This window comes from Mytilus trossulus, chromosome 4 (genome assembly GCF_036588685.1).
Source record: "Mytilus trossulus isolate FHL-02 chromosome 4, PNRI_Mtr1.1.1.hap1, whole genome shotgun sequence".
Lineage (NCBI taxonomy): Eukaryota > Metazoa > Mollusca > Bivalvia > Mytilida > Mytilidae > Mytilus > Mytilus trossulus.
This window is the reverse complement of record NC_086376.1, coordinates 18,024,386-18,037,725: the sequence shown is the minus strand read 5'-3', so window position 1 is coordinate 18,037,725 and position 13,340 is coordinate 18,024,386. Positions and strand designations below refer to the sequence as shown.

At 31.4% G+C, this 13,340-nt stretch overlaps 1 protein-coding gene across 1 annotated transcript; it reads left to right on the top strand.

Moving 5' to 3' along the window:
• The first annotated feature begins 770 nt into the window (after positions 1–770).
• LOC134716468 (hillarin-like) lies at positions 771–12,892 on the top strand. Its single transcript, XM_063579469.1, has 9 exons — positions 771–1,208; positions 2,835–3,014; positions 4,809–4,997; positions 7,058–7,293; positions 7,636–8,773; positions 9,249–9,426; positions 10,287–10,570; positions 11,928–12,107; positions 12,836–12,892. Exons 2-9 carry the CDS (start codon positions 2,835–2,837, stop codon positions 12,890–12,892), a joined length of 2,442 nt encoding a protein of 813 aa, XP_063435539.1. The 5' UTR covers positions 771–1,208.
• The last annotated feature ends 448 nt before the right edge of the window (positions 12,893–13,340 follow it).

Sequence of the window (13,340 nt, the reverse complement as noted above, 5' to 3'; positions counted from 1 at the left end):
CACATTCATACATGTTTTAAAACAATTTTCTATATAATTAAGTTGAATCATATTAGCTGGTTTTGATACGTAGTGATCATGCTTTATTGGCGACTCAGTCACGGTTTTCAATTATCATTGACAGGCTGTGTTCATGAGGTTCTCCGACCTTGCATTCGTCTTAAAAGTACTTCTTGATATGTTCATGATTATAAATTAAATGTTTACAAAACTTTACAATTTTGAAAGGCTTTTCTGCAACACATATAGATTAACATAGCTATATTAGGCAAACTTTGAGAAATTTTTGGTCCACAATGCTATTCAATTTAGTACTTTACTTGGCCTTATTAACTTGTTTTAGGTTCGAGCGTGACTGATGAGTCTTCTGTAGACGAAACACGCGTCACGCGGGAATATGAAATGTAATCCTTATATCTATAACGAGTTATTTCCGCCTTTCCTCCTACCAAAACGTGCGAAAATTCTAAGGATCTACTGACTCTAAATTCTTCAATCACAATCTTTAATTTTTTGCATTTGCTTTCACATTGCACGAAGTTGTCAATTTCATTAACACCAGTTATGTTAAAACTATTGTCTTTGTTGTATGATTTTTGTTGTTCACCTCTGAATTGAAGACCGTGTACAGAGGTTACATTTGTTTTCATATACTTAATATTCTCTAGTATAAATACAACATACTTGTGATAAGGTGTTCACCATGCATTGGAATTTATTAAGTCATTTACAAAATTAATGTAAAAAATCATTTGAGATTTTCCGATGATTTGTGTCTTCTATAAAACAAAGCATGAGAAACGATTTTCTCGATTCGCAGTTTCCATATGCTGTATTAGTTAAGTCACTCATACATTGTAACAGAGATTTTCATTTAAAAAACGAAGATTTGGCACAACATAGCAAAATTATTGACATTATTCATTGTACATTTAAAGCATAGTACTACTATACTTTAGCTATTCCTTTTTACATACAAAAGGCAGTTATTGTGTTTTGTTAAATGCTAAATAAATTAATGTGACTAACGAACCAATCAATAACTAAATAACCATTTAATTAAGTATGATGCACATGCTTAACCGTAAACAAAACAACTAAACAAAAAATATAACGATTCACTGTCTTATTTTTCATGTTTATTGTGAGGGTTTATACTTATGTGACTTGGTTCCAAGAACTCGAAAGAAATTTTATTGATACTGAAAGTAAGTATTTTATTTATTCGTTTTCTATCCGTTTATAATTATTTTTATTCAGATTAACATGTTGGATTGATACTCTGCCCTTATGGAACTTGTTTATATATACTGACTTGCATGGTAACGTTTACTTGTATCATGTTTTTATTTCAGTTTGAAAAAGAAAAAAAAGAAAAAGATTAACGTCAAAATTACCAACCCCAAAATCCAGAGAGAAAAAAATCCGTTATAAAATAATCACTGAAATTTTCGTCTGTCTTGCTGATAATGACATTAACAAATCCCTTAGTTAGACAATAGCTGTATCCTGTGCTACTATCCTGTGGCTGATATTCATAAAAGCGGGAAGCAGAATTTAATACAACTTTTACAAGTGAGACATACAATGTATCATAGGTAACAGATTTGCAATAACGCTCAGTCATTCAAATCTTGCGACGTCTTCTCATTGAAATACATGTAATGCAAGTGGAGAGGTATTTTTTCAAAAGTGTTTGTACTCTTTTAGATCTTCGGAATTTAAATTGTAAAAAAAAGATGAAATGCTGTCCGAGTAGGAATTTTCACCGTAAGAAAAGCAGTTGGAAATTTAGAAAGCGAGTGTGAGCATCATTCATTAAGCAAATAATTATGTAAATTTGCGTTTAAGGAAACCCATGGAATAAAAACATCCATTCGAGTGAAGGAAATTCAAGCTATTTGAACCATCTTTTGTTAAAATTCAAAAAAGAACATAAAATATACAAGAAATGTCCACAATTTCTACTTTTGAAAGAAATGTTCAATATCATGCAATACACAATCTTTCGTTTGAGCAGTTTACATTGAGTCAAAAAGCACACAAAACAATACTACTTTTGGCTTTGTCATTTATGTTGTCATCCAGGAACGACGGGTATTAAAAAACAGCGAGCACGTTAATGTTCGTATACTCTTTTAGTTCTCTAATGTTATTGATAATCGAACTCAGTTCTTTTAACCCTTTCGAAAAGACAATATGTTTCTTCTGTATGATTTTCCCTTGTACTGCATAATCGTCGTCAAAATCTATTATGGTCTTAAATTATGATTCAAAATAAAAGACTAGCGTTAGAGCTCATGACAGTATTACATTGTAGTTTAAAGATAAGTATTGTTTGACAGTGCAAATGTCATCAGCCTATACATTCCATATTGGTTGAGACCCCATATATACCGTATTACGTCACTAGCACACTAAGTAACGAATTTATTTTACCGACTATGTTAACATGTGGTATTTAGACCAGTTACCTATAAAAGTGAGCAAGACATTAGTCTTCAATATGATTTATAGCATCAAACGCTACTTCCATTGGTTATGCAAAAAATAAATATGACAACAATAACAACTTATTAGCCATGGGTGTGTTTTTTGACTTTGTCAATATTTCATAATAAATTTCTTCGTTGGTTGAAACCTTCAGTTTTTTCTCAGTACTGTTTGTTTTTATAAAGGGACGTAACACCACCTCTAATCGTGTATTGAAATAAGTCCCGCCTACTAATTTAATATAGAATATATACGGTCTCAACGTAATTGCTTTTAATAAATCATATTCAAAGAAATGTACAACAGGTAACTAAAGATAAACAATAATATTCCAATTGCAGATGGGACACATTTTTTGTAAACCAGAGATCCAAACCCCGCAACCAGAAGAAAAGGAAGAATCTATTTTAGACTCAGAATTCATTAGGGCACCTTCTAGTAGCTCATCTGATGATATGAACAAAACTTCAGATTTCGAGAGTTTCATTATCCCTTTTGAGAGTGACTCTGACGAACTATTGGTAAGTATCAATTTCAAAAAAGTGTTATGGCAATTGTTATCTTATAGTTCGTTTCTGTATGTGTTGCATTGTCGTTTGTTTTTGTTGCACATCAGTTTTTCTGTTGTTTCCATGACTGTTTACCTCTTAAAATTGATGTGTTACTATCGGTTTTAGTTTGTAACCCGGATTTGTTTTCTTGCAATCGATTTATAACTTTTAGCGATATACTACTGTTGCCTTTATTCATTCAACAACAAAACTTGATAATTTGAAAAGGAAACAATGTAGATGATAGAAATACACTTTCGTTGGGATCTTCAGCAGTGAACAAGTGAAAGTGTTTACAGCTTTCATTTCACTTAACCAGTAAAAAGATATTAACTAGAGTAACGCTACAAGATCGGTCAACCATTAGGATTTACATGTTAAAAATAAAATAAAAAATAAGATAAAATATTTTGAAAGATAATATTGTAAGTTATTTTCCTAAAACTCAAATTATGAATGGAAGCGATTCAATCAAAATCACGAATGGAAGGGAATACAACTAAAATCACGAATGAAAGGGATTAAGTTAATTAATAATTATTATAAAATAAATAAATTTGGTGTATTAACTGTCTTCTGATTGGTTAAAATTATTAGTTTTATTTTCAATGTTGTACATTTTTATGGCAACACGCCCACTCTGACGTTGTGTATTCATACGCCAACATGTGTGTAAGTTGTTATTGTTAATATAAATAATATAAAAAGTTCTTTGAGCTTTATTTTTAATAGAAATCGCGGATTATTCAATGTGAAGAGTCAAAAAATAATTTTAGGGTTCAATAAATTCAAAATAAATAATAGCCATTCATTAAATAAAATAAAACTGCAACGTGAATTTAGATTGCAGCTTTATGGAGGAAAACTAATAGAGTAATCTAAAAATTCATAATGAAAACGGAACGACTACAAACCTGTTGCTTTTTTTCAAATTAGATACGACTTCATAAAAGAAGTATAGCAAAATAATATACACTGGAGGCTAACCTCTAACACGAAATATTGCATATATTCGGCTTCAAAATGTGTTTTTTTATTAATACTTAGAGATGCTATGTGTTTTCATTAAGTATAAAAAAAAATTAAGGAGATGTGGTATAAATGACACCGAGACAACTATCCACCAAAGTTCAAATGTATTGAACGTACTAAGCAATTATAGCCAACCGTACTGCCTTTAACATGAGACAAATCTATCCAATATGGATGGCTATAAAAGGTCCCGACATGTTTTAACTATTTTAGTATTTTGCAAAATTAAACTAGTAGATACATTAATTGCAAATATTCACTTCTTTGATACGTGCAAGTCCAAGCTCTTTCAGCATTATTACAAAGAAATGATAAACTGTGAGTACACGTGTAAAATCCTGTGAAATATTACAAATTAAGTTTAATTTACAAATGAACGGCAGTTTTATTCACATGTTGTCTTTGCAGTAGTATTTCAGGCTTGACATCAAGTCATGGCGACCCCTAACGTCATGGTTTTTGGTATCATTATTATCCATCAATATAAATAACCAATGCTAAAGTAATCTGTTATTAGTTAAATACTTCTGCTTTAATTTACAATTAATAATTTCCGGGCAAGACTTGATAAGCATGATAACGGTAACAAGAAAACATATAATAATCTACCTCTGACATTCTGTTAAAAATAAATTATTGGCAGGCGTAATTAAGAATTAGAAAAAAACGCAAATTATCCTGTAAACAATGTCTTACCAATAAAAAAAGAAGAACAAATATTTACATTTTAAGGTGAAGATTCCAGCCACAGAAAATGACTACCCAGATGCGAGACCAGTTAGAATTGAAAAAAAGTTAAAATTACCTGGTGGAATTAAAATGTTTGATAATTGGGATCCTGATACAACTAGTGACGATGCAATCAATGAGGAAGAACTATTACCAATTAGTCAGGCAGACTTAGATAGCCATGCTAGAAAGGTTAGATCATTTTGTCTATTTCACTAATTTCTCCGTCAAAACTTGAAAGTCATTTAAGGTGCTTTTGGTCTATTTAACCAATTACTCAGGCAGAGTTATATAACCATGCTTGAAACATTTTGCGCTTTTTGTCTTTTTTTATCATTTTGAATACTCAGAACTAAATAGCAATGCTAGAAAGGTATTTATATCATGTGTCTAGCACACAAAATAATAAGAGAAAACTAGGTGGCCATGCTATAACGGTGCTCTTATGTCGGTTTATCAAAATTATTTAGCAGAAACTAAATAGTTAGTATACTGGGATTGTGTCTATTTTATCCTATACTAGTATCTGAAATTTGTTAACGTTTTACATATAAATGACTGGACTGTTCGTATATAGGAAGAAGTACATGTACAAGTCATAAAAATTTGTAAGGGTTCCGCGGAACCCAGTGTCTCGCCTACTTTTGCTGTAAATTGCGAGCTCAACAAAAATGAGGAAAAAATCAATAAACATTTTCCTCTTGATACCATCTTATGATTGTAAGAAGCTTCTGTCTAAGTTTGGTAATGAAGGATAGTAAATAAATCTAATGAATGTTTTGAAAACTTTAACTGCAAACTGTATGTAATGTTAACCTTAAAGAAAATCTAAGTCCATTTAAAAATAGAAATACAGAAAAAATGGAGTTATCTTTTTACAAAATTTACTTCTGGATACTATCTTATGATCATAAATAAGCTTCTGTCCAAGTTTGGTACAAACCCATGATAGTTTAAGAAAGTTATTAAAATTTTAAAAACTTTAACCACAGAGTGAATGTAATGTTTGCCCGCAGAAAAACTAAGTCCATTTAAAAGTAAAATACGGAAAAAAAGGATTTATATTTTTACAAAATTTACTTCTGGATACTATCTTATGATCATAAACAATCTGCTGTCCAAGTTTGGTACAAACCCAGGATAGTTTAAGAAAGTTATTAAAATTCTAAAAACTTTAACCACAGAGTGAATGTTATGTTTCCCCGCAGAAAAAACTAAGTCTATTAATAAGTAAAATACGGAAAAAATAGAATTTTATTTTTACAAAATTTACTTCTGGATACTATCTTATGATCATAAACAAGCCTCTGTCCAAGTTTGGTAGAAATCAAGTATAGTTTAAGAAAGTTATTAAAATTTCAAAAACTTTAACCACAGAGTGAATATTTGTTGACGCCGCCGACGACACCGACGACGACGGAATGTAAGATCGCTTAGTCTCGCTTTTTCGACTAAAGTCGAAGGCTCGACAAAAACTATATTTGGAGGTACATATCAATCTATTTCATTTTTGTCGAGCCTTCGACTTTAGTCGAAAAAGCGAGACTAAGCGATCCTCCATTCCGTCGTCGTCGGTGTCGTCGTCGGCGGCGGCGGCGTCCACAAATATTCACTCTGTAACTTTTACAACTTTCTTAAACTATACTGGATTTCTACCAAACTTGGACAGAAGCTTGTTTATGATCATTAGATAGTATCCAGAAGTAAATTTTGTAAAAATAAAATTCCATTTTTTCCATATTTTACTTGTGTATGGACTTAGTTTTTCTGCGGGAAAACATAACATTCACTCTGTGGTTAAAGTTTTTAAAATCTTAATAACTTTCTTAAACTATTCTGGGGTTGTACCAAACTTGGACAGAAGCTTGTTTATGATCATAAGATAGTATCCAGAAGTAAATTTTGTAAAAAAATAAATCCATTTTTTCCGTATTTTACTTTTAATTAAATGGACTTAGATTTTCTTCCAGTTAACATTAAATACATACAGATTTTCTTCCAGTTAACACTACATATGTGTAAAGTTTGCAGTTAAAGTTTTTAAAGCATTTATAAGATTCATAAACTATGCTGGATTTTTACCAAACTTGGACAGTAGCTTCTACAAGAGGAATATTCTTATTGATTTTTTTCCTCATTTTTCTTGAGCCTGCGATTTACAGCAAAAGTAGGCGAGACACCGAGTTCCGCGGAACCCTTACAAATATTTGATGAAAATATCTAAATTAAATGTATATGATATCTCTTACAAGGCTCCGGCATCAGTATTGAATCAGTTTGAAGACCTTATTTCATATCTCGATAAGCCAGCAAGTGGGAAGGAATCACGAGATGAAATAATGGTTAGAGCAATTTTAGTCTGGTTAAGTAATCAGGAAGTAGAAAACTTCACATCTATAAAAGGAGATGACAACACACCCAAAGGATTTCTCAGTCTTCTTGGAAATAAACGAAGTACATATCCTTCATTGTTCGCTCTACTTTGCAGGTATTTATCGGCCATGCTTATTTAATGTTACGTCATATATACCTTTAAGAAAGTATTAATCACCTAAAACTAACATCATACATTTGGTAGAAATTGTTGTTAATTCACAATAGTGTATGAAACTGTCACACAATATACCTGGCGCTTTGAGCTAAGGAAAAAAAGTGAACAGAAAAAAAAACACATAACAGAGAGACAAGAAATACATGTTGATTGCAATCTAACCAATCTAATCTATCAATACAATTCGAAAAAGTACAGATCAAAAAGATTTTAAAACAAATCCCATATGCAGTTTTGTAATATGCCGTTTGACTAAATTGAAGATTCACTTATCTGTAGAAAAGCCGACATACAGTGTGTTCGAATTCATGGTGTCTGTAAGGCTGGGGATTACCAACCTGGAGACAGAAATGGTGAAGACCTGGCATGTTTTTGGAACGCTGTCTTTTTGCGAAATTCATGGCATATCATTCATCCATTTTGGGTTTGTCGGTCAGTTTTTGGAAAAAGGGCAGGTGGCTGGATAAGAATAGAGGAAAGTGGAAAATCAATTGGACTAAAACAAAAAGCTCACGAAGGAGTGCTTAGGAATGCATTTAAAGAATATTATATAATGCCAGATCCAAATCAATTTATTTACAGATGTCATCCTGACGAATCAAATTGGCAATTAATATCAAAGCCGATTTCAAGAGATAAGTTTTTTGATCAAGCATATCTTCTACCACCTTTTTGGGCATTAGGGTTAACACTATTAAGTGAAAATTCCTGCTCATTGAAAGCTGCCGGAAACGCTGTTACAATAACATTTCAAGGGCCAAAAGAAACAGCCAACGAACTAAATATGGACTATGACTTTTTATTAAAAGAAGAAAGCGCTAAAGAGAAAGATAGGAATGAAATGTTGAAACCAGAAAATATGCCACGACTAGTAGCTAAAATACGAAATGGGTCTGAATGGAATTTTAATATACAATTTCCTGTAGAAGGAATTTATAGAATAGTAATTTATGGAGCTCCTGAAAAACAACCATTGCTAAGACTTTGTGAATTTCAAATAAGATGTACTACCAGAACACAAAATTGTCGATTAACGCCCTTCAATCCCGGTATGTTAGGATTTGGTCCAAGCCTTACTAGCGAAAGAGCAGGACTGGTTCTCCCATCTCACCGTAATGGTCTTGTAACAACAGAAAAAAATATACCAACCAAGCTGAGTTTTCTACTTGACAGTGAAATGTCAAAATCTATAGAAATAAGAACAGAATTGATGGATTCATATAATGAAGACCAGTCGTCTTTAGTCGTAACAACAATTGAGAAAAAGGAACTTAAAATCACGACAACGCTTATTAAAGAAGGAGATTACGGTATCAAGATTCTAACCGGAAAACGTAGGAGTTTAAGTGATGAAAACATTACCATGCGTGTTGTTTGCAACTACCTCGTTACAACATCGTATAAATTCTCACATGAGGTTAGTGAAATTATCCAGAAATCCAAACTCCGTTTTCGTAAATTACTCAGAACAAGTTCAGGGCTGACAGTAGTTTGTTTTTCAATCATTTTATTGTAATAAAAACGAGGTAAAAAATCCGGGATAGGTATAGCATCATTTATGCTTAAGTTTAACATAATTCGTGGCAAACTTAATACAACAAAAAGATAAACAAATGGCTATCGCTTTCCTCTTTCGAATCGGTTCTCATTTCGTATATCATGTATTTGTAACTTACAATAAGGTATTAGTTTTGCTCATTTTACAAACTAGTCTGGAAGATGTCGCTTTATACCTCGTAATCAGTCGTATTTTTAAGTTCTTGTTAATTAATTCATTAATGGTTTATTTCCTTTCGACACCTGTGTGTGATTTTCAGATATTCATTTGAAGTTATATTGTCTTCGCGAGATTATTTTTATATTTTTAGTTAAGTGTCATGTGAATTTTATAGAAAACAAACAAACGTCTTGCACGACACAATCTTCTAGCTTTTATTGAAAATGCTGGGATTGCAGAAATTGGAAAAATTGAGGAAGGCATTCAAAGATGTAAGAAAGAGAAAATTCCGGAAACGGATTCAGACATTGAAAATGCAGAAAGAAAACTGCAAGTTCTACTTTGTAGGAAAGGTACGTATATAAACTTTCTTGCTCTAAATATCAACGTCCACCTGTGTATGTATAATTGTTAACAAAGCGCCAAACAATCAGGAATTTACATGACTGTGAAAAAAAAATCATATTGTATCAATAGATACATAACTAATTAATACCTCTTTGTAGATTGCCGTTGTTTTTAGGTCGAGACTATGTACATTCAAATAAAAGTGTTGATTCGATTTGAAAACAAAATACATTTTCGGTTAACTACTTTTAGAGATCTCAGTCCTTTGATCTCAGAGAATAACCTACACTATCGTTTTGATGCGTTTTGTTTTTTGATTTTGTCATGTGATTATGGATTTTCCGAATTGATTTTCCTCTAAGTTCAGTATTTTTGTGATTTTACTTTTAACTTTTTGCATTGAGCAAAATGATGTTTGCTTCTGTTTTCCACTGGCAGTTGAACATATAATTTAGTCAACGTGTTCTGGGAAACTACGCACAACTTCAAATTTTTTATTAACTTGATGAGTTGTGACGTACATGAAAAGATTTGTTTTTCGGATTTTTGGGAGATGCCTACTTCCTGTTTGAAACGTGGTTAGTTATGTTTCCCACCGGAAATATCTTCGATACTAATTGCCATAATGACTTCATATTTGGTCAGTAACTATTCAGTGATGAGTTCTGATAAATTCATACTTACTATTTATTTAACTGTTGATTTCGAATTCAGGTAGGGGTATATAATTATACGTTCATTTCTTTTTTTATATTTTTAATACCACGTTGTATAAAAATTATGTAACACAGTAGTTTGTAGAATGTTATTATATTTTTTACTTCACGCATGTCTCTAATAAAGTTTTTTTTTAAATTTATTTCAGATATCCATGATGCTTATATGAGAAGACATTTAATTACAACAGAGAAAACGATTGAAAGGCTGCACAAATCTCAATATCAAAGAATATTTACAGAAAGCATTAGACATTTGGAAGAATTCGCCTCACAACTAAAATCGCTGGAAGGGTTTACACAACAACTACCAGATATCCTCCATGCTGTTGGTGAATTTAACCATACACACGTAACCAATGAGCAAGTCGCAAATACTCTTTGTGCTTTGTCTGTCCTCTTTGGTGACAAACAGAAAGAAATAGAGATAAATGTATAGGTAACATTGTATCAATTTCTATAGCATTATCTTATGGTACATATTTCTAAAAAGATACAAAGGATGTAGTACATGTACAATGTTGTTGAAGGAAGACAAAAATAATATACAAAAATAATATAAAAACTCTAAAATTTTAAACAACATGGATGAGCTACCAAGATCTCCAGCTCATATCTTGACTCACTTGCCATTGGTAGTATTACACATAACTCAATTTTGTTAGATCATTTTTTACTCTCATAACACAAATTTTTTTGATAAACTTTAGTTAAAAAGATACATATATAAATCAAAACTAATTGAGTGCATACATGTACATTCATATTATTAAACATTTTGTAAATCTTGATCCAGTCCTCCATATTCTTTCGAAAGTTACCTAATAATAAAAAAAAACACGGCAGTCGATCACAAGCAGTTCAAATAACACCATTTGAAAAGATGTAAAAACAAAAATTGAGAATGTGTATATAAAATCACTATTGCTTCATATTACGACACAATTCACTTCAAAATTATGGATTACTCCAGCGAAACAGTCAAAATTACGTCGATTCGATATTTTGCCATCAATTTAGTTTAACCTTTATTTTTTTCTCTTAAAATTATTGAATTTCTCTTGAGTTGTTTTAAATGTGCCAATTTAAAAAAAAAGTTACGTAAACCCTTTCATATGGGTCTTGGTCACGAGATTAATTTTGATCATTACTAACGGCAGACCTTCACATGTAAAATCCATTGACAAACATTGTAAATTACTTATGATTTGAATGCACAACCAAATGAATTATAAACATCTGTTCACCACAACATCTTTAAAACCAAAAACAAAATCTTGCTTTGTAAACAAAAAAAAACAAGACATTATAAAGTCTTTATTTTTTGGGCCAAAATTAATTTAAAAAAAAGTCTGCATATTCCTTGCCAAACTTTTCCCTTAAACACTTTTAAAAAAATATTAAATCTGATTGAGTAATAGGTTATATAACAAAAGAGAGAAGGATACCAGGATACCAAATTAAAGGAACATTCAAACCAAGAAATCGTAAAATAAACTGGAAATGGCATGTCCAACAACAAAAAGAAACAATCAGACAAACAACAGTACACACAACATGAAATAGAAAAACAAAATACTGAACTACAACTTTACTTTGGGCGTGATGTTCAGACGTGCTCCATTAAGGTTAGCAGATACTGCTCCTTATAGTATGTAAGATATATTAGCGTTTGTTGTTTGTATTTTGGCTTTTACGTTGGTTGTGATCGTAGTTAAAGCACCTATTAGTTCATTTTGACAATGTTTTGTAACTGTGCAATGAAAGATATTTTGTATTTATTTTCGTAGACAGTAGATGATTTACAAGCTATTTCTAGAGAAGCAAAACACAAAATTGCAATCCAAAATAACACTGGAAGTGCAAGTTTAAAACCGGAAAATGCACAAAAGGCATTGAATATTATAAAGAAGTATTCGTACGAGGAAACAATGAAGAAAAATGCAGCAGCAGCACAGATACATAAATGGGTACGTTTTTATTTATTAGTCTGCTGTGTTATTTATGTCGATGTGTTGCTGTCTTATTATGAAAATCAATTATTTCCTTTCATTCATACTAATGTCAGACATCTGTAAAAAGTTAATTAGTCATTCGATATTTAATGTTTACGATGTTGGCTTAGTTTTAAGAAAAATTATGAAATTATTAAAGAGCTAGTTTTTCTTTTTAAACCATTTTACGTAATCGAACACTTCTGTGGGTAGCTTTAGAGAGTTTGTTAGAACTTACCGTTTTAAGATTACAATTAGACTTTAATATTGCTCTTCATATTTATATTTTTAAGCAGTTAGCTGTCTGCAGGAAATTGCAAGCATATAATGATGAACAAAATGTAGTAAAGACGAATACACTTAGTCTTCTCGTTTGAATCGTTTTACATTTGACATTTTGGGGCTTTTTGTAGCTTTATATAGGACATAAAGAGACCGAATCTTCTGCGTCATTAAGAATCTTGTGGAGAGTTGTATCATTAACAGTTTTTCCACATCTTGCTTTTTATACAACTTTGGTGTTGTTTAATTTAAAGATTTTTTTTTCTCGCTGTTAAACTTATTTACACCTTTCCTAACCTTGAAAAATTTTGTAATCACTTGCATTTTGTGAGCGACCTTGTGTGCTACTATGAAGGGTAAAGAAATGTATATATCATGTGGCAGAATAAAGTTAATGCTTTTGTAATATGGTTGTCTTTCAGGTTACTGGTGTTATCTCCAAATTGGAACATAAGAAAATATACCAGGAGAACGTTTAAATCAGATAAAAGGAGGCCCTTCAAAACAACAAGACATATGGTTACTGGTTTCATAGTTTGCAGTTCACTCGCAGAACAGAAATATCACATGCATTTCCATTTGACAGTAAAACCAAATGAATCAAAATAAATTAAAGATTCTCGTTTTTCCGGTTGAAATAAACTTCTGTGTCCTTTTACAATATTGGGATCTATTGTCAGTAATTTACATGTTTCTAACTGAAATAACGAATCATGCATTGAGTTGAGAACATATGTCAATAAAATATTTTTTTAACTGAAAACATTTTTAAGCTGTATGCTTGGATGATGATGTAAGATTTATTTTTATTAATTTGCGAACAATTAATAACATTACTTGTCGTGAGGATGTATCTTGAAACAAGCAAGACGATGGCTTTCCCTTAGGTCACTATAGTAGAGCAGGTACGGCATACCGATCTCCCCA